This window comes from Sarcophilus harrisii, chromosome 5 (genome assembly GCF_902635505.1).
Source record: "Sarcophilus harrisii chromosome 5, mSarHar1.11, whole genome shotgun sequence".
Taxonomy (NCBI): Eukaryota; Metazoa; Chordata; class Mammalia; order Dasyuromorphia; family Dasyuridae; genus Sarcophilus; species Sarcophilus harrisii.
The window spans coordinates 124,657,975-124,681,163 of NC_045430.1; the positions used below are offsets into that span (position 1 = coordinate 124,657,975).

General features: G+C 34.0%; 1 protein-coding gene across 1 annotated transcript in view; it reads left to right on the forward strand.

Moving 5' to 3' along the window:
* TAF3 (TATA-box binding protein associated factor 3) overlaps positions 1-21,994 on the forward strand; it is a 229,250-nt gene extending 207,256 nt beyond the window's left edge. Inside the window, exons 5-7 of the mRNA XM_031938510.1 lie at positions 162-417; positions 17,323-17,429; positions 19,249-21,994. Of these exons, the coding sequence (XP_031794370.1) occupies positions 162-417; positions 17,323-17,429; positions 19,249-19,363 (478 nt within the window). The 3' untranslated portion in view covers positions 19,364-21,994. The remainder of the gene's footprint in view (positions 1-161; positions 418-17,322; positions 17,430-19,248) is intronic.
* The last annotated feature ends 1,195 nt before the right edge of the window (positions 21,995-23,189 follow it).

Genomic DNA, 23,189 nt, shown 5'->3' on the forward strand with positions numbered 1-23,189 from the left:
CTCTAATGGAATATAAATTTTTTGATGGCAAAAAGTATTTTATTTTCTTCTTTGTATTTCTAACATCTAGCATACAGTCCCTTGAACATTGTAGGTACTTAATGTTTGTTGAATTATATTCAGTTTTATTCTTAAATACATTTCTTCCTTTGTGTTAACAGTGTCATCAGCAAGGTGGTTCCAGCGCCAGAGGCTAAACCATCTCCGTCTCTTACTAGACCCAAATCACCACCACCTGTACCATCCCCAGCACCTGTACCTGTTCACATGACTCCGCCTCCAGTGCCTATACCACCTCCACCACAAGCTTCTATATCACCTGCCATGATTCCTCCACCTTCTCCTGCTATCGCAGTACCAGGAGGCTCCAAAGCACCTGTCCGTAGTGTTGTGACAGAAACAGTCAGTAATTATGTGGTATGTAACATTTGCTTTTTTAAAATTTTTTTTTATTGTATTTACAATTCTGTATTCTCTCCTTCCCTCTTTTCTACCTTTTGAAAAGGTAAGAAAAACAAAACTTGTTACAAATATGCATAGACAAGCCAAACAAATTCCCTGATTAAACATGTCCAAAATACATACATATATAGATATGTACACATATAGATATGTGTATATGTATGTATATTTCAATCTGTATTCTTGAGTTCATAACCTTTCTTTCAGAAAAGCAGTAGATAGTGTTTTTTAATGAGTCCTTTGGAATTGTGGTTGATCGTTGTGTTGATCAGAATATCTAAGTCTTCCAGAGATAATTATCTTCATAATAATTATATTATTGTATAAATCATTCTCCTGATGTATTCACTCTGTATCAGCTCATAAAAGTCTAACCAGGTTTTTCTGAAGCTATTTCCTTCATCATTTCTTATAGCACAATACTGTTCTATCATGTTCAAATAATAATTTGTTTAGCCATTCTCCAATTAATGAACACCCCATCAGTTTTCAATTTTTTGCCACACAAAAAGAGCTTCTATAAATATTTTTGTACAGATTAATCTTTTTTTCTCTTTGATCTCTTTGGAGTTATACCTGGTAAAGGTATTATTACTGAGTCAAAAGTTATATAGAGTTTAATATCTTTTTGGGTATGTTCCAAATTTCTTTGCAGAATGGCTGGACCTGTAACATTTGTTTTTATTTGAAGGTAAATTATTATAAACTAATAAGCTTTAGCTTATTTTATTACAATGGAAATTTTGAATAAAAGTTATTATATTTCAAAGGTAATTTGTATATGCCTGACCATAGGATCATATATGTAAAGGTAGAAGTGACGTTCAGTGTCATACAGTCCTACCCTCTCATTTCATAAATCAATAAGCAGGTCTAGAAAAGTTCCCTCACGAGTCACAGAAGAAGTCACTGAAAAAACTAGAATTCAGATCAGGTTCTGAGACTTCAAGTCTGATGTTCTTTCTTCTATGTCACAATACATTTATTGCAAGACTCTCTTTTTAGGGTCTTAAGAATCCTTGGATACAATCATGATATATAAATAAGTAAATGTGTAAAGGGTAAAAGACATACAGATGCTTTGTTGCTATTTCAGATTCAGATTCAGCATATTAATAATGTAAAGGTCTTCCTTCCTTGATGGTATAAAGCCAAATTTTAAAATTCCAAACATGCTTTCCCAGTTAAACTTTAGTGCTTAAATAGATTTGTGATTTCATTGATTTAGGTAATTATTCCAGAGGTATAAGTCACAACCTCTCCAACCCATTGAGTACCATTCCAGGGCTAACTCCTGTCATCTCTTCCATTAAGCCTTTTTCTGTGCCTTAGATTTAACTGTTATTCCTACCCCCCGAGATACTTTTACTTTTATTATATTTTGTGCTTATTTATCTGTATACTCTAGGTGTTGTTTTTCCTCAATAGAATGTAATCTTGAAGACGAGGCATTTTCTTGTCTTTATATCCCCAACAACTTTTCCATGCATCACAGGTTTTCTTTTTTTTAAAAAGAATGAGAAATATACTAGGAAAGAAGGAGGTGGGACTTTGTATTTCTTATAATTAGTATGCAAAGAAGAATAATAAACAAAACTGGCAGAAAAGGTAAGAATTTCATGAATCTCACAGAGATAGTAATGGGACCTTGCAAATGGTAAGAAAGAGATTTTTAGGATCCCTAATAATCTAGTGTGCTAGCATTATTTGCAAGACCAGACACTGTATGACAACTTCATTGCTTATATTTATTTCTGGGTCATAGTTCAGGAGCAGGGAGGAGCACTTTCAGTCAAGAGGAAGTATAAGTTCTGAGAGAGAACCAGGGATCCTTTCTAGGTAAGGACCAGAGTACAAAACAGAAAAGCAGCGACCACACCTCTTCCCAGAACATACTACGGTGAAAATACCAGCAAATTCCAATCCTTCAGAACTATCTCTGAAAACAGCAATGCAGAAAAGTCTGAAACTCAAGGTAGTGCCCCTTCATCATTCACACCATTCACAGAATCCAATATTAGCACAAAGTTCCAAATCAAGATATAGAGTGGAAAAAAGAACAAATGGTAAAAATCAAAAGACTATTTTGATGAAAGATCAAGACACAAACTCAGAAGATAACAAAGTTAAACAAGGAAAGCCTTAAAGGAAGAAAAATAATAATAAATTGGACACAAACCCAACAGGAATTTCTGGAAGAGCTTACAAACTTTATTTTCAAAATGAAGTAACAGTGGTAGAGGAAAAGATGGGTAAAGAAATGAAAGCAAACAAAGAAAATTATAAAAAGGCAATTAACAGCTAGATTAGGAAAAAAACCCACCAAAAAAAAATTGAAGAAAATAACACCTTACAAAAAAAATTGACCAAATGGAAGAAGAGATACAAAAATTCAATGATTTAAATAACTTCTTAAAAAGCAGAATTGGATAAGTGGAAAAAAAAAGAAGTGCAAAAGTTCAAAAATTATTTCTTAAAAACTAGAATTGGGCAAGTGAAAGTTAATGACTCCATGAGACATCAAGAAATAATAAAACAAAACCAAAAGAATTGGAGGGGAAAAAACAAAAGAAAATGTGAAATTTATCTTCAGAAAAACAGCTGACCTCAAAAATAGATCAAGGAGAGATATTTAAGAATTCCTGGATTACTTACAAGCCATTATCAGAAGTAGTACCTAGAAATCATAGTTCAAAAAATTATTGGGAAAGGATTCTATGCAGGTGGCAAAATAAGTCAGAAAACTTTCAGCTCTAAATTTCCTCCACAAAAAAAGACAGAACTTTGCCTTAGAACAGCAGAAATAAACATGGGTTTAAAGTAATTGTCCTCCTGAGACAATTGAGAATACCTCTGGAAAGATCTGATTTCCTAATGTGTAGGTTCAACCTAAGGGAATTGCAAATGTCTCCAGACTGATTGAGTAGAGTCAACAAACTGCAAGCCCTAGGGGCAACTGGATTGTAAGGCAACCTCAGTTTTAGAAACTTTAATCTCACTAACTTTGTTGGAGTCTAACAGCTGAGTAAGAAAAGATTGAGAGATCTTCCTTTGTCAAGGGTCCCCAAGCACAGCTGTGCAGACCAGGTTCATCATGGACTGTGGCTGCAGGGAGAAGGAGCTAGTACATACCTAATGAGTGCAGTTGTGAAGGGCAGGAAGACTGTTGGCTCTGGGTACTTAAATTCATAGGTTCAGTTCCAGGGGAGAGAAGGCAACTCTGGTTTGTAGCCTTTGGAGAAATGCAAGAAGCAGGAACTTTTGTGAGATACCATGGCTGAGGGCCTAACCATGGCATAGGAGAGGAGAGCTTAAGTTGTAATGCCGGAGAAACTGAGGAAAGATAGAGATTAGAGAGTATTTAATAATTTATTTAAAAGAGAGAGATTTACTGGGACCAAATGGATCTGTGGTTTGGTCCCAGGGCTTAATGAAAGACTATCATCTCCAAGAATCCAGCAAACAATCTGAGTTCTCAGTGACCTATATACATATGGCTCTGACAGGGGTAGAGCAAGAAAGGGTGGAGTCAGGGTGCTGAGAGCAGGAACACGGGACTAACAAGCCAGTTCTGACAGGGTGAGGGGAGGAATGGGGGATATCTGATAATTGGGATTACAGAATGGGGAGAGGCACCCAATATTCTGATGATGCCTAAGATAGAAGGTCTTTCTTCTTATCTGGATCATAATGATTAGGAGGGAGGGATGGTTGAGCAGAACAATTATAAACTGAGGCAGAACAATTAGGGAAACTGAGGCAGGATAATTAGGGAAACTGAGTCAGGACAATAAAAAAGAACTGTGGCATAACAAAGTTTGGGTCCTAAGACTGACATCAGAAAATGACAGTAAGAAGCACCTAATGCTTCAGGCATCATTCCCCATACTCCAAGACTACAACTTGATTACACTGATAGCTACTAAAAACAAAATAAACAAATTAATAAAAATGAGTAAGTAAAGGAGGAAAAACCCAACCATAAGATAGTTGTTGTGGGGATAGAGAAGATCTGTGTTCATATTAGAAAAGAAAATGGAGCTAAAATTGTCACTCCTCTTCAGTGAGAAACATTAAAGATCTCAAACACAAAAAGAGTTCTCAGAAGTACTTAAAAAGGACTTTAAAATTCAAATAAGAGACATTAAGGAAAAAAATTTTTAAAAATAAGAGCAATCTAAGAAAAGCAAAAAGATTATGAAAAAAAGCCAACCAACCAGAAATAGAGAATCAAAAACTTAAGGAAGAAAATACTTCCTTGAAAACTAAAACTGGGCAAGGGGAAGCTATTGACAATCTAAGAAATCATAAAATTAAAAGAATGGCAAAATACAAAAAAAAAAAAAAAATGAAACATCTCATCATATTTGGAGATGGAGGAGAAACATCTATACTGGAGATGGAGGACAGATGAAAGAGAAATAACCTAAGAATAGTGTCTAAAAATTGCAATAAAAATAATCTTAATATATTATTATAGGAAATTTTTTTCTTTTTTTTTTTTTATTATAATAACTTTTTATTGACAGAACCCATGCCAGGGTAATTTTTTACAACATTATTCTTTGCACTCACTTCTGTTCCGATTTTTCCCCTCTCTCCCTCCATCCCCTCCCCTAGATGGCAAGCAGTCCTATTATAGGAAATTTTCAAGGAAAATTGCTCTGAAGTTCTAGAACAAGAAGACAAAAGTGGAAATAGGAAAAAAATCTAGGAAGTAATCCCAAGGAAGAAAACTTACAAGAATATCATAGCCATGTGTTAGAGCTCCCAAATCAAGGAAGAAACATTGGAAGCAACAAAAGAAAAAACAAACACCAATTTATATGTCATGGAAATACAATAAGTATTACCAAGACCTAGCAGCTACTGTATTGAAGAATGATAGGTCTTGAAATATTCTATTCCACAGAATAAAAGAGCTGGGGTTAAGAGGATGGTAGGGACTCAGCAAAGTCAAGTATAATTCTGAATGGAGGAGGAGAGAAGGGGAAGAAAAGAAAAGAAAAAAAAAGAAAAGAAAAGAAAAAAAAAAAAAGAAAATTCAACACATAACATTCAGGAGAAATATAATGTAGATGTTAAAGACCAATTGGTCTTTAAGGGACTCAATAAGGCCAAATTGTTTACTTCATGTGTGTGAAAATATTAGCAGAACTCTTATGATTATTGTTTGAAAAGTTTGAAAGAAAAGTATGAGCTGAGCTGAGTACAGTGATACGATTCTAAAAAAATAAAACTGGGGGCAGCTAGGTGGCACAATGGATAGATCACCAACCTTGAAGTTCAGATCTGGTCTCAAACACTTAATGCTTCCTAGCTGTGTGACCTGGGCAAGTCACTTAACTCCAGTTGCTTTGGGGGAAAAAAACCTGTGGGAAGAGATAAAAAGTAGTAATTATTTCATACAAATGAGGCATAAAAAGAACAGTTGATATAGAAGAAATGGGGGGAGGTGAACAGTGCTGGAATCTTACCTTATTGGGAATGTATTAAAGAAGAACCAACATATATTTATATATCTAGAAAGATACAAAAGTCTTCTCAATTCAGAACAAAATAAGAGGACAAGGTGACAGGGTGGGGAAGACAATAAGAGAAGGACTCAAAGAGGTGGGTAGGCTAAGGAATTGGAGGGCAAGGTAGTGGGAAAAGTAAAACAGAGGAATGAGAAAGGATAAGGTAAATAGGATGAGAAGAATAGTGCAGAAAAATAGGAAGGCAGAAAATACATAAGTAATTGTAGCTTAGAATGTGAATGGGATAAATTTACTCATAAAATGGAAATGAATACGAAACTAAACATTTGAATTCAACAATATGTTGTTTTCAGGAAACATAAAAATAAGAGATACACATAAATGTTAGAATTCTTACAAGGTGCTAAGTTAGTGGAATTGAGGAGACAATGGTTAAATCTAATTTAGCATTGATTTAATCCTACAACAAATAATGGTTTTCTAGTGATGTAATGATTGGCATATACTTAGTGTGCAGCATATAAGCAAGAAGCTCTCAGGGGCCAAAGAGCACTCTGGGAGATTGAGAAGCCAGGATTCAGTTGGACAGAACGAAGGAAGACAGAGAACAGGTGTCAGGCTGTCCTGTGGAGAACACTGAAATCAAGATCCGGAAGGCTTCCAGAAAACTAGCTAGCCAAGCTCCAAGTGAAGGAAAGAGAAAATAAAGGATCTGGACTTTAATAGCTGGCTGCATTTGAGGTGATTATTACTTAGAACTGAAACTAAGGCTGCCTCCAGAAGGTCCCCAAGAAACCTGCTCCCAGAGAACATTATATTTTAGAGAAGAGAACATTACATTTTGACTCCTGAATGTGGGACCAAGAACCTTCATCTGTGACCCAGAAATTAGGGTTGAGTACAAGGAAACTTTGTTAAAGGATAAAAAGTAATATTTCAGCTGAAATGGGACACATATTTAGAAAACAGCCTTCTGTTTCTCCTCAAGGAAAATATTTAGAGAGCATTGTCAGGGTTATGAAAAGCCAAGGTTTGATTATAATTTGGGAGCAGATCACTGAACTTTTAGAAACTGTACAGCACATATCTCCTTGGTTCTCTATGGAAAAAGAATTGGATCTAAACAAGTGGAAGTTAGTAGGAGAGGAACTTTGTCAATTCTACAATAAAAATGGACCTGACTCAATTTCCAAAGACACACTTAATACATATAATTTAATACAACTGGCTTTAGGAAATTATATAAGTGTTAGAATAAGGAAAAAGAAGAAAAAGCAGGAGGGGGAGGTGCCAACTAAACTAGGTGAAAAAGATTAAAAAATCAGATAATTCACAGCAGGAGAAATCAGATCATTCTCAATCCCCTCACCTACTTCCCTCAATTAACCCTTCATGGGTGGAGGGAGAAAGAGGACGGGGAGAGGCAGAAACACATTCAGCACCACCTATGAAGCAGCCTGTGACAAGATTAGAAAAGGCATTAGTTAAGGCAAAAAATGAAGGACAGGATATATCTGATTTTATAAATGCATACTCTGTGATTGAAGAGATTGACTCTTCAGGTAAACAAAGGAGAAGATACACTCCTTTTGATTTGGAAAAAATTAAGGATTTGAGAAAGGGTTGCACTCTTTATGGGGCTACGTCCTCATGTTAAAATGTTACTACATAGTTTGGCTTATGAAATCTTAACCCCAAGTGATTGGAAATCCATAGCAAGGACATGTTTAGAACCTGGACAAAACTTGTTGTGGCTTTCAGAGTATCATGAATTATGTAGGATTCAAGCCAGATGCAATAGGCAAACAGGAGTTAACATACAAGTCACTTTTGACCAGCTAGTTGGTGAAGGTCAGTATGGAGAGAATTCAGAACAGATTAATTATCCCACAACAGCTTATGAGCAGATCGCAACTGCAGCAATAAAAGCTTGGGGTTCCCTCCCCAGACAAAATGATCGAGGGGAAGCCTTCACAAAAATAGAGCAAGGTCCCAATGAACTCTTTGCGGATTTTGTGGGACGTTTGCAAACAGCTGTCACAAGAACCATTGGAGATAATGCAGCTACAGAAATAATGACCAGATATCTGGCTAAGGAAAATGTCAATGAGGTTTGCAAAAGAATTATATGCGAACTAGACAAAGATGCTCCTTTAGAGGAGATCATAAGACGCTGTGCCACAGTGGGCACAAATGCTTATTATACACAGACTATGATGAACCTGGGAAGACAGGGTCCCTCTTGGCAAGGGACTTCTAGAGAAACTCACTGATGTTTTCAGTGTGGAAAAGTTGGACATCTAAGAGTCCAGTGTAGATACAGAGATAGTGAGAGGACAGAATGAGAGAAAACCCAAAACCCCATTTCCAAAATGCCACAAGGGCTTCCACTGGGCCTCTGAATGTAGATTGACCCAGAGAAATGAGAGGGAGGGCCCAGCTCCAAGATATCATACAAAATACAAATGGGGCATGATGGCATCTGAGGTTACACCCAGAGAGTCTTTAGAAGGTCAGGACTCTGATGTATCTGACTATCGATCTATCAGCCAAAAAGCATCAGATGGCAGAAAGGGATTACAACTAGGGAGAATCCAGGCTTTTTAAACAGGGCAGTGTCCAGTGCAAACAACTCCATTGTAATTGCCAGATGATGAGGAGAGATTTAGAAAGTGGTAAATAGAAGGAAATTAGATAGGTTAACTGGCTGGGAGAGAGGGTTTGCTTGAATTCCTACAGATGGAGAAGGAAACAGATGGGTGGCAACGAGCACCTGGAGAGAGACAGAAAAGAGAAAAATCTGAAAACAAAGGAGAAGACCTAAGAACAAAATCTGCAGGAATTATTGGATTCCCCAACACAAGGATAAGACTGTTTCAGGACTTGAAAACCAGCAGGAATCATTGGATTCCTTGAGATGAAAAGTTGTTGATGAAACTATTGCAGGACTTTAAAGCTTGCAGGAATTATTGGATTCCTGGCACATGAACTAATGGACAGTAGATTTCTTTTGGACTATTTCTAGGACTTATGGACATGTATAAATTCTCATGTTGATTCATGTTATTTATTATATCACTTCTACCTGTGTTATGTTACTATGTGTTTATGTAATTTATGTAATTATGTGTAATACCTTCCATATTGATGGATTTGTGTATACCTGTTTTAAGAGTGAGCCCCTTTAGAAACCCTCTAATCTGGTTTGATTTCCCCTTTCCTTTGGTGTTTTCATCTCCCTTCCTGAACAGTCAGGGAGGGCATGATCACCTTCTTTTTTGGGGTTCTCACCCTCTTGAGAAGTCAGGGAGGTCATGACCACCTATGTTCTAAATCAAAAGAAAGCAGATGTTAGAATTCTTACAAGGTGCTATATTAGTGGAATTGAGGAGACAATGGTTAAATCTAATTTAGCATTGATTTAATCCTACAACAAATAATGATTTCCTAGTGATGTAATGATTGGAGTATACTTAGTGTGCAGCATATAAGCAAGAAGCTCTCAGGGTCCAAAGAGCACTTCTGGGAGATTGAGAAGCCAGGATTCAGTTGGGCAGAACGAAGGAAGACAGAGAACAGGTGGCAGGCTGTCCTGTGGAGAACATTGAAACCAAGAACCGAAAGTCTTCCATAAAGCTAGCTGAGCTCCAAGTAAAGGAAAGAGAAAATAAAGGAACTGGACTTTAACAGCTGGCTGCATTTGAGATGATTATTATTTAGAACTGAAACTAAGGCTGCCTTAAGAAGCCTCTCAAGAAACCTGCTCCCAGAGAACATTGTATTTTAGAGAAGAGAACATTACACATAAAGAGTGATTTTACCCAGTTATGTGCTAGTAAAATTGACAATCTAAGTGAAATGAATGAATATTTACAAAAATATAAATTGCTTAGATTAACAGAAGAGAAAAATAGAATACTTAACCCTATCTTAGAAAAAGAAATTAAACAAATTATTAGTGAGCTCCCTAAGAAAAAATCCTTAGGACCAGATGGATTTACAAGTGAATTCTAAAAAAAAATGTAAGAAACAATCAATTCTTTGATTATTTAATCAGCTAACAATAAGGTATTTGAAAAAATAAAGATGTTCTACTAAATTCCTTTTATGACATAGATATGGGTTTGATACCTTAATTAGGGAGAACAGAAAGAGAAAAAAAACTTTGAGCTAACTAATTTTGTAGTGAAAATCAGTGCAAAAATTTTAAATTAAATACTACTAAGGAAATTACAGCAATATATTACAAAGATCATATTAGAACAATAATTGGCAAAAATTGACTATATTAGTAACCAAAAAATTTTATAATTATATCAAAAGATAGAAAAAAGGCCATTGAAAAACTGTAATAGCCATTCCCATTAAAAATACCAAAAAGAATAAAAATAACAGGTATTGCTTACAATAAGTATTATATATCTGAAAATAAACATTATCTGTAACACAATTAAGTTTGAAGCCTTCCTAATAAGATCAGGAATGAAGTAAGAATGTATTATTATCACCGTTACTTAATATTGTATGAGAAATGGTAGCAATAGCAGTAAGACAAGAAAAAAGAAATTGAAGGAATAAAAATGGAAAATGAAAACAAAACTATCACTCTGCAGATGATGTGCTTATGATATGATACCAGCTAGAGAATCATCTAAAAAATTAGTTGAAACATATACAAATGTATCAGAATTGCAGAATATAAAACAACACCATATGAATCAACATTTCTATATACTATTATCAAAACCCAGCAGTAAGATTTCTCTTTAAAATATTGTGAGTCTTCCTGCCAAGAAAAGTTCAATCATATGAACACAATTACAAAATACTTTTCCTACAATAAAGACAGACCTAACACCTGAAGAAATATTTATTACTTTTAGCTAGGCTGAGCCAATATAATTAAAATAACAATTTTATCTAACACATTCAAAACTATACTGAACTGCCAAAGAATTGTTTAGAGAGCTAGGAAAAAATAGTATCAATTCATCTATTAGAACAAAAGATAAAAAATAGTAAGGGAATCAATGAAAACAAAATTTTTTAAAAAACAGTCTAGCAGTTCCAGATTTCAGACTATATTACAAAGCAGTATTCTTACTGGTTAAGAAATAGAGTGGTTGATATATAAAATAGATTAGATATTTGATACACAGTAGTAAATGACATAGTAGTCTAGTTTAATAAATCCAGAAATCCAAGATTTTGGGATGTGAATTCAACTTTTGACAAAAATTTCTGGCAACCCTGAAAAGCAATTTGGCAAAAACTCAGCATATACCAGCATCTCACACCATGTACCAAGATAAGGTCTAAATGAATAAATAAATAATAAATTAAATAAAACGAATCAGTGATTTAGACATATAGAGTGATATCATTAGTAAGTAAATTAGGGCAGTATGGAAAAATGTAACTATCAGGTTTATGGATAAGTGAAGAATTTATGACTAGATAAGAGAGGATCATGAAAAGTAAAACAGAACATTTTGATTGCATAAATTATAAAGCTTTACACAAAGATAATGCAGTGAAAATTAGAGGGAAAGCAATGGTAAATTTTATAGCAATTTTCTCTGATTATGGTCTCGTTTCTTAAATATGTAGGGAGTCATTTCCCATTCGATAAATGGTCAAAGGATATAAATGTTCATTTTTTTAAAAGAAGAATTAAAACTATCAAGTCACATGAAAAAATGCAAATAGATACCTTTTATCAGATTTGCTAATATAATAGAAAAGGAAAAGACAAATGTTAGAAGAGCTGTGGGAAAAGGGGGATGCTAATGCATTGTTGATGGAGTGGGTGAAGTAATATAGCTATTCTGGAGAACAATGTATAACTATTCACTAGGGGCTATCAAATTGGGCTTACCTTTTGACCCACCAATACCAGCACTAGGTGTGTTTTCCATAAATATGAAAAAAAAATTTTATGAAAAGATTTTTTTTTTTCCTGAGATAATTGCGGTTAAGTGACTTCCCCGGGTCACACAACTAGGAAGTGTTAAGTGTCTGAGACCAGACTGAACTCGGGTCTTCCTGACTTGGGGCTGGTGTTCTATCTATTGCGCCACCTGGCTACCCCCTATACAAAGATTTTTACACAAATATTCATAGCATCTCTTTTTTGTAGTGTCAAAGAATTAAAATTGAAGGGATATCAATGAACTAGGGAGTGGCTGAACAAATTATGATATATGATTGTAATGGAATTTTATTGTGGTATAAAAGGATGATTTTAGAAAAACCTGGGAAGATTTATATAAACTGAGGCCAAATGAAGTAAACGGAACCAAGAGAACATTGTACACAGTAACAACACTATTGTAAGGATGGCCAACTGTGAAAGACTTGTCACTGTACATAATGATATCCCTTTAAAGACATTTCTAAAGCACCCATGATAAAAAATGCCATCCACTTTTAGAGACAGAACTGATGAAATCTGAATACCCTCACATTGTCAGAACAATAGGGGTGTTATTAAATGTTCTTATTTGGACCATACTAATTTAATAAAATTGAAAGTGTTACTTAAATTATTCCCACATAAATCATAAGTTAATTTATTCAATACTATGTCAGTTAGACTAAGAGCTAGGAAAAAAATAATGCCTATTTTCCCCACCAACTTCCCCTGAAAATTTGTTAATCAAGCTCTCTGTGCCTTTATCCAAGTTGGCATAAATATTAATGACAATTCTTTAGTTTTGACAAGGCAAGTGCTTAATTCACCTAATTTTACCATCATCTAGGCCACCATTAAGATCTGATTAAAAGTTCAAACTTTTACATGTTAAAACTGCACTCAGACTTTAGGAACACCCTGTATGGATATGTATGTATGTTTATTAAAATACCTTCCCATTGACTCTGCAATTCTTCTCCTATAGAAAACTCTGTTATAACAAAGATATATAGTAAAAAAACAAAAATAAATGCATTGGTCATATTTTAAAACAACAGATGGCTTTCAAGAATGAAATTCTAAAGAAACAAGAAATTATTCTGATGAGAAAGGCAAAGAGGAAGTCTAGATGTTATGTTCAATGTTTCGTTGAATCTTTTTGTTGTTACATCACAACCATTTCTTCTCCTACCTCTAAACCATCCTTTGTGACGACAAAGGACAATGCATAAAAACATTTGATCCAGGAACCTCTTAGGACAGCACGTGCAGCATTTCTGTTCTAATTATTTCCTCTTTTCTTGCCAGGAAGGAGAAGAACATGTCATTATCTATTCTCCAGGTCTCTTAATTGTGGTTTTTTTTTTTTTTTTTAAGTTCCTCAAGACCTAATGTTTTAGTGATTTTTTTTTTCCTTCCATTTACTTTGTTATAGTTGTGCGTATTGTTTGCTTGGTCTGTTTATTTTGCTCTGTATCAGTTCATGCTAATTTTCCCATATGTCTCTGAATTTTTCATGTTTGTTATACCTTAGTGTACAGAGATATCGCATAATTGCATGACAGTTTTTCTCCCTGCCTTTCATCATTTGATGCCATTTGATTTCTTTACCAAAGAAAGTTTTGCTTTGGTTGTTTTGCTACTATAAAGAGTGTTGCTGTGAATATTTTGGCATACTTTTGATTTTTATTTCTCTTTGACTTTGAAGTATTTGACCAAATTGAGATTACTAGGAAAAAAAGGAATGGACACTTTAGTCACTTGTCCTGTACAGGTGTCCCAAAAATCTTAATGCAGTTTTAAGCTAATAAAGCTTAAATATCTGAAGTTTTTTGTCCAGTATGAGTCTATCAATTTAAACATGTCACAAAAGGGGGGGGGGGGGATCCACCTTCCTACTCTTTAGTAGCTCATGGTTAGTGGCATGAATTACTTGGAATTGTTGCTTTATCTAAATGATTTCACTGTATTTAGGGGAAGACATTGGAAGAACAGAAGAAGAAACTACTGAAGGTATTAGATAAGCTAGAAATCATTGGTGGAAAGCTGTTGATTGACAAATGCCTATTCTGCCAAGCCTCTGCCAAGTAGGACACAGCAGAGTGAGAACAAAACCTGAGGAAACAGAAACACCATCACAATGTCATTTCTGAAAAGTGTTAAAAGCTAAACCACATTTCTGATATTTGGTGTTCATAATTAAGATTTACAGGGGAAATGATGTCATTATATAGCAAAAGCCTCTAAATGATTTTTCTACAGAGAAAGAACAAGCAGGGGATCAAAAAGCAGTTTGGCCCAGTTATTTGGCACCTTTTGGAAATCACTAGAACAAAAAGTAGAATATCAGGTCTTTAAAGATTTGGTTTAACTGCTTTTCACGTGCCCTGATGTTGACTTTTACCATTATAAACAATTCTTTGTGGTCACACTAATACCATTATGACTTCTAGGCAGGGTTTGTTTTTGTTTCTGTTTTTGTTATTGCTGATTTTCTTTTGCAGGTAGATTTTTGGCTACCAGATATTACTGGTGAAATCAATACACAAGCATTTATTTACCAATTCTTCATCTTAGAGTGCATGAGTTTTGAAGGGGAGGACAATAGAATACAAGCTTCACAAAGCCCATTAATGAATGAATGAATAAGTAAATGCACTGTCTCTCTTTACATCCATGCATATTCATTCTCCTTCTCTCTCTCTCTCTCTCTCTCTCTCTCTCTCTCTCTCTCCCTCTCTCCCCCCCCCTCTCCTCCCCCTTCCTTCCTCTCTTTCTCTCTCTCTATGTATGTATGTGTGTGTGTATGTATATATATATATACATATACATGCATGTTCATGTGTACTCACATGTGTGTATAGTATTGTGTAATTGTTTGCGTATTTTCCTTCTTAGAATGTGAGCTCCTGGAGTGCAAGGGTTGTTTTTAACAATCTTTGTAACACCAGTGGTTAGCACAGTGCCTGGCATACAGTAAGCACTTAACAATACTACTTGATTTGACTTCACTCCATTAGCTAAGTACCACTATAAAAGCATTTGCATAACTAAATGGAAATATGCCCTCTAAAAACCACAGCTATCTAGCTATTCAGGCATGTTTTCAGAAACTATATTTATAGCAATGTCTTATAATATATTCCTTAATAAGTTTAAAAATATATATGATTTGAATGTTAAATATAACATTTTTAAAAAAGAATTGAAGCAAGTCATATGCCTTCTATAATTACAAATGGGGTATAATTTCTTAACCAAGCAAGAAATAGAGAACATTATAAAAAATGAAAATATATAATGAATTTGAAAAACTTTTATACAGACAACATTAATGCATCTAGAATAATGAGGAAAAATCCTTGTATCAAATATCTGTGATGAGAATCTGATATCCACAAATGTAGAGAAAAAAGCCCACTCCTCAGTAAATAAAGAGAAACGAAGGGAGTGAGCATTAATATAACATATATTAGGTGCAAGTCACTGTTTAAGCACAATCTTATTTTATCCTTACAATAATCTTGGGAGGTATGTGCTATTATTATCCCTCTTTGAGGATATTGAGGCAAACATAGTGACTTGCCGAAATTCATACAGCTAGTAGATGTCTGAGACTAGATTTAAACTCAGGGTCTTCCTGATTCCAGGCCTAGTGCTCTTATCACCAGCTTCCTTTAAGTAAATGAGCAAAAGTTGAATAAGCAGTTTTCAAAAGAGAATTGCAAACTAGCAGCCATATAATAAAATGTTTTAAATCACTAATAAGAGGAGTGAATTTTTTTTTTAAAACCTTAAAAGTTCATCTAACACTCAATAAATTGACAGAGATGACAAAAGATAAGAATACTTTATTTTGGAGGAATTATGAAAAATAGGCATGTATTATCATGCCTATTGGATCTGTGGATTAATATAGCCATTCTGGAAAATAATTTGAAATTATGCCAATAAAATGTTTTCCTAACACTTCATATCTGAATCAACAGATTCCAGTGCTAGATTGATACTGCTAGAAAATTAGTGACAAAAAGAAAGGCTCCAAATAAATTAAAATATTTCAAGCAGCATTTTTTGCAAATTGCAAATAATTAGAAATAGCTCATTGTCTATCCTTGTTGTTACAGAAATTATACTGTAGTAAGGAAATAAAATACAAGTGCGAAACTAAAATTCAAAATATTTTATTATAAATGCATTTGGGAACAGATCAATAGAATAGCTAACTTACAATGAGATGTACCCAGGAACTTCATGATAGCTAGGCAGCAAGAGTTAAACTTAGTACTGTTTCAGAGATTGGCAATTGTAATCTTACTTTATGTCTTCCTTTGAAATCACTAAGTGAGGTAAAATCATAAAAGAGCCTACAAAAATATTTAATGACAGCACGATGTGCCTTTATATACTGTGCAAAAAAAAACCCAGCTTTCCAAGTTCTTCAAAACTGATGAGTTTTAAATAAACCTTATGTGAAAAACATGTTAACAGGTCAGAAAAAGAAGAGAACTTCCCCCTTTTGATATATGAAGCTCCTATAAAAATAGAATATTGTTAGAAGAATAGATAAATTCTTGCAAAATTAACTAGATGAAATTATAAGCTATCCCATTATAAAAATTATAAATCTTTCCTCTTGCTTTTTTGTGTCTTTTTGAAAGGAACATAGAACTATTTCCTAAAAATGGTTTCATTCTGTGGAGCTCTGAGAAATTCCTAATAAAAATAAACTGTTTAGAACTGTAAAGTTGATTAAAATAAAATTGAGAGGATATGATAGATATAGCAAACCAGTGTTTGAATGGGTAAATGTTTGGCCTCCTTAGCATTTTTTCATTTGGCCTTTAGTAGATTGTACTGTACTATAAATGTCATAATGGGAATGGAAAGTTACTTAGTAACAACTCTTTTATATCCTTGATCTTATCAGCCAGTTCAGGAGAAGGGTTTGGCTAATAAGTAATAAAGTAATACATGCATGTTTCTCTATGTATATTAAATCCATGTATCTCATGCAGAAAATTCTATATTAGTTGAGCTACATAGCTTTGTTAGCTGTAATGGCTGTAAAGGTTGTAATCCAAAGGCCTGTATATATGTTAAAATGTTCTCTAGGATGAAGTCAATTTCAGATGTTATTGTTCACAGGTATATTCACGTGGAGAGAGAGAAAGAGAACCAACAAACATTTTATTAAGTGCCAAATACTGTTTTAAATATTGTTTTGCTTTATGCCTTTAGAAAGGCAGGATTCGTTTTGAATGGTAATAACATTTAAGCACCTATTAGTTATTTTCTGTCTAGCACAAGAAGAGTGAGAAGGGTCATGCTTTTAATTAAAAATGTCTTATTTTTGGTTTCAGTTTTATTTTTCTCTCCATTTGATTTAAGATATAAAATAATGATTATTCTCTTTGTTCCTTTTTGTACTTTTGTTCTCACTCTTCCTTATTGAAAAAACACCAGATCAGAGATGAATGGGGCAATCAGATCTGGATCTGTCCTGGGTGTAACAAGCCAGATGACGGCAGTCCAATGATTGGCTGTGATGACTGTGATGACTGGTACCATTGGTAAGTTGCCCCTTCACATTTTTAAAGAGAAAAAGAAAACTCCTTCTAGCATCCCCTTCCCATTTGAAAGATATTGCCTATCAATGATTACTTGAGAAGTGTGTGTGGTAGAGTGACTTGAGAGTTAGTCGTGGTCTCAAATCCCACATTTGACAGAGATTTAGAAAGCTCTGGACCAAGTGATGTGATCTTTCAGTATCCAGGCAACTTTTTAAGAATATAAATTTTGTTTTCAAGGGATAAAGAAGAGAGTCAGGAGATAGAGAGGGCATTTGGAACTCAAAAGTTTTTTTAAAATGGATGTTCAAAAAATTTTGTTTTTAAAAATTGAATACAAGTTATACAACAGGTAATGATCCACAATGAGACAGAGAATATTCTCATCAGACATGCCCCTCACCATTGAAACACAACAAATATTACTATCATCTTCTCACAAAAAAATGAGGTCCAAAATGACTAGCATAATATCATACGGGAAAAAACCATAATGTCTATAAATTCCCTTACAGTAACAGGAATTAACAAGCCTAGATTTGTGCCCATCTCTCCTACCAAGTCATATAAACCTGAACTTAAGTGTTCCCAGATATTATGCCAAGGTATTGTCAAATTATATCATGAAGAGTGTAAAGCTCAGTAGAAATAACAGCTGTTAAGATTATTTCTGAGTACCTCCTGGAGATTAATAAATGAAGGTGCTGTATAATTACATAGTCTTACTGAAATTCCTCTACTGAATTACAGAAAGCTCAGAGATTCATTGATATAGAAGTGGAAGGAAACTCAGAGGCTTTCTTGTCCATTCCCCTCATTTTACAGAAGAAAAATTGAGGCCAGGGTGGAGGGAGGGGCATGACTTACTAAAAGTTACACATGAAGTAAATGTCAGAAATGGGACTTTGAATTGTTACAGATATTTCTTGAACAGCTTATGGCATATTCTGTTTACCAAAATGGATCTTTTGGTAAAGAAGGAAATATACAGTTTTTATTCTATTTCATCTCCTAATTCTCCTCCCTATCCCAGCTTCACTCCCCATACAAAGAATATTTTTTCTTAGAAATTTTAATGTTTGTGTGATATGAACTAAAATTTTCATAAGAAATTTAATTTTTAAAAAAGCACTTGAAGGTGCTTGAGTGACTTTATTTGCTTATTTTTTTTTTAATTTAACTACTGTTCCACTGTTCATATAGTTTTTGATGTTACCAAGACTACTAAAAAGGAACTTATAAGTTCCATCATTCAGAGTTCAGAGTTTAAAATTTATGGAAAGAATCCTGACATTTTCTTCACCAAAAAAAAAGAGAGAATTACTGGAATAAATATTTGTTGTGTTTCCTAGAAAAATTGTCTCCTTACTATTGTAGTCATTTACTAAATAATAATTAGGCATCTTATAACTAATTTAACAAATGCTATAAATTATTAAGATTGTGATAGAAATCTTGCCAAAATATCTCATTGTTCTTGAAGGAGTCATAGCTGAAGATCTTAAAAAGTAGGATTGAACTTTGAAGTATTTTTATTCTAAAAAAATATGCAAATATTAATATAACATCTCAAAAATCCTTATAGAAAAAAATAATTTGTTAGGAAAAACATTTGGTCAGCTCTTTTCTGTATATACTAAGAAAAGAACAAAATAATAGTCTTGGCTATAAAATTACATATAAACAACCATTTGACTTTTTAAAATTTTGTAACTTGAATTATAAGTTAGAAATATATCATCCTTAAGAATGTAGAAAAGGAATTTTGACTTAGTAGTAAATTGTTTAACTGAGATTTTGTGGGTTGTCTGTAAAAATTTAGGCCCTGTGTTGGAATAATGGCTGCACCCCCAGAAGAAATGCAATGGTTCTGTCCCATGTGTGCCAACAAAAAGAAAGACAAAAAGCATAAGAAGAGGAAGCACCGAGCACACTGAAGTTTCCATGATGGGCATGGTCTCAGCTGCTGAGTGTCACATTTGGGCTTCTCTGATGTCTTTAAGAGAGATTTTGGTGCAGTTCTTCTGTCTCATGCCGCCTTTATGTTACAGAGATTGTGAATCTTGAAAGATTCAGTAACAAGAATAAACGGTCCACCTTGGACTGTTATCTTCTGAATGCATTTGGCCCCCATGGGATACATTTTTCGTATGATCTCAAGTTTTCATCTCCTGAAGATAAACTCAAATAGAGTGGCATGAGGGCTAAATGAGTTGATGATCCAACTTCCACTCTTACATTTCTACAGTAGCAGTGACAAGTGTTGTAAATAAAAAAATCATCTTTCTTCCCTTTTGATTTTCTTTTTTTTCTCTCCAGAGCCTTTTCATTAAGGTGTTAGATGAGAGGATAATGTGTAAATGGCTTTGACTGTAATTTAAGGAGTGATTTCATTAGTCTGAATATAGTTTTCTGCCTTTTTTTCTGCATAGTCAAATAATCGTAATAACATGAAAGAAAATTCCAGTTGGGATGCTGGTAAATATTTTTGTGATAAGAATATATGATTTTCCCCACACACACACAGTTTTTAGTACTTACATGTAAACATGTTCGTGCTTTTTGTGAAATATCTTATTTTTTTAAAAGAAAGGTTTCTATTGTGACCAGTTTTCTTTTGTGCAGATTGTTTTATGTTAATTGTAATATATTTTATATTTTTGGTTGTTTCATAATTTTGTTGATCTTTAAGCTGCTGGTGTCTCTTCTCATTGCTTGTACATTTCATCAATTTGTATAAAAATACTTCAAATTAAAAGACTTCCCTTAATGTAAATATTGAATATTTATGAAGTACTTATTTTTAAATTTTTTTATCGTGTTTAATTCTAGCTGTCTTTGAAATCCACTGTGATTTCAGCCATGTCTCTAATTACTGTTTTCCATGAACCCAGAAGAGGAAAGAACTATTTTTCAAAACAATTTAGGTTAAGAAGTAACTGAGCAGCCACCCTATAATAGCATTGTGAAGGAGGAAAGCCCTAGCAGTTGGAAGAATAGCAAGGAGATCTAAATCTCTAGCATATGCTTTAAAATTGTTTTATTTGTCAACTTTTGTTACTATCCAATGTTTTTACTTAATTTTATGAAAAAGAACATGTAGATTTATTAAAGGTCAGAAAACCAATGCTGTAGCAGTTTGTGTTTCTACTGTTTTGTTTCTGCAAACCTGTTAACTGGTTTTATAATTTGAGACTAAAATAAAGTATCCTATGAATATTTTTAAAGAAGAAAATCAAATTGCAGGATGTCAAAACTTTATTATAGCATTGATTATGGGGTAATATTTGAATATCTTGGCAGTAAAGCAAGTAATTTAATATAGAACATTGAACTTAATTTGAATAGTATTTATGTTTTGGAGACTTTGGAATAAAGGCAGGCTTTGTTATTTAATTTTGAAATAATCTTTGGGCTGTGAAGTGATATATATCTTGAATTCTAGCAAACGGGATTTCAACCTGTTACACAAATATAATAAACCTTTTAAAGGTCAAGTTAATTGATATTAGGATGTGAATTTATTTTATTTTTAAAACATAAAATCTATCTAGAAAAATACCTTTTTTCTCTCATGACTGTTAAATTGCAAATTAGTAGAGATAGAGTTGGTTAATTTAGAGAGTAATATTGCATTTCTCTCTTTGTTTAATGCTGCTCCTAAAGATTGTTCCATCCCTGCAAATACCCAACTAATCTTGTTCATGAGAATGTGTTTTGTTTTTTATTATTTGGGATCTTTCTGTGTTTTATTACTTCTTTTTGTAACATTTTCACACATATGCAAATTCACATATTAGGCCTTTTTTTTTTTTTTTTCGTGTGTGGGGGAGGGAGGTCAAATAAAGATTGCTGGCTGTTTCTTAGTTTGCTTTTCTATTTCCTTTAGGAGTTTGTTCCCTGAGACATGGATAGTGGACTCCAAGTTGCCATATTTAAGGAAACAGGTCATGCTAGTATCTATATAACTTTTTTTTTTTTTGCCAATCATACTGACTGAGAGACTTTAGTCCATACTACATTACTACATTTAAGGAATTTCAATCAGTTTGTTGTCCCTTGCTATTTCATGGTTGCTTTCCTAAATCCAGTTCATGATTTTATAAATGGTCTTTGCAGTAATAAAACCAAAGAATCATTTTCAGGGGGCTGGATAGCTCAAGGGATTAGTAATGGAATACGGAGCCTTTCACCTCTAGGTCACTGAGTTGAATCCAGCCCAGGTCACTAGAGACCAAAAGCCGTTAACATCCTATGCAGTGCAGTGGCCTGTGTGAAATGAGCTCAGTCTCAGTCTCTAGTGGACAACTGTCCATATCACTAACCAAAGAATTCAGGAAAATGCAAAGAAAATGGGTTTAAGAGAATGAAACACTACCAGTATAAGGCTAAGTTGGAAAAGTTGGGCATCTCTCGTTTAAGACCGCTTAAAAAAATTAGTAATATAGAAATTCTAAAGCATGCTTTAAAAAAAAAAAAAAAAAAAAAGTATGTACTAATTTACCCTATTTAGTGAAGAACAGAACAAGAAAAAGAAAGCTTATGTTACATTTAAAAAAAAAAAAAAAGATACACTTATTGCAGGAAACTTTACTGGGGTCAGACCAGAAATCTCACAGCAAAAGAAAGATTGTTGGCTTTTGAAAGAAAGAGGGAGTAGAGAAGAATTAGGGGAACCACAGTGGCAATCGAAATCCCAGTGAATATGTTTAGTTGAATCCACCACTTATTATTTAATGATAGATGTTTCTGTAGCGTTGAAATGAAAATATCTCCACTCCTGCCTTGCCCCCACTCTCACCCCCATCCACAGGTGGTTAATAGTTTCCCAGATATAGCAAAAAATCATGAATTATGAAATGTTTCAGTGGCTTCTGCATTCCGGGAAATCAGGTGACTTTAGCAAGACCGAAGCCAGTATAAAGTTGGGAAAGAAATTGTCCTGGCTAGTGCTCTTATTGGAGGGGATTTAAGAAACTCAAAGAGAAACCCTCATTTACAGGTAACTGAGAAGCTCTTTCAGTGAGATAATCTGTCTTCAGAACCATGTGTAGCTCACAAAGCATAATTTCTATGGTTGACAAGGTGTTTCTCTTCTAAAGGTGTCTGCAGTTAAGTACAGCGAGGATCTTTATCCTCCAAATGATTTGTGATTCCAAATGTCCTGAAAAAAAATCAGAGGGTATCTGAGTATTCTGACTTTGTCTGGCTTTTTCAGAGATAAAATATAGTGCATTACTCCACTGTATCACCTAAACCGCCTTTGTTCTCCTTTCAATAGGACGATTAAACAAAGACCTAGTAACCAAATTAAAGTATAAAATGAACACTGAGATATGGAAACCTTGCCAGTAAGAATGCTAATGAATGAAGTTCACTAAAGGCATGCTGGCTAAGTTTTCAATATAAATAGTTTTATAGCCAATCTCTTTAGATCATAGCAATTTTCTTTAGAAGTTTAAGTCTAAAAGTAGATGAGTTTCCTTGCCTGTAGAATGAATTAGATAATGTTCTGAATAAAGTCTCTCTCCACAATTGTATCAGACATTGTTAGGAAACTATCTATTTCGTTGGGAATCTTGGATCACTTGTAACCTAAAAAGCATAAAGCAACTATTAATCCGTGTGTATAGTCCAATAGAAAGTGTTGTAACAGGAGAGTAGGAGGAACAGCTGAACAGCTTGTTCCCAATTTGATTTAAGCATAAGGGTTTAATTTAAATATAAAGTATTGTGAGCAACTTTTAGGCTCTTTTCACCATG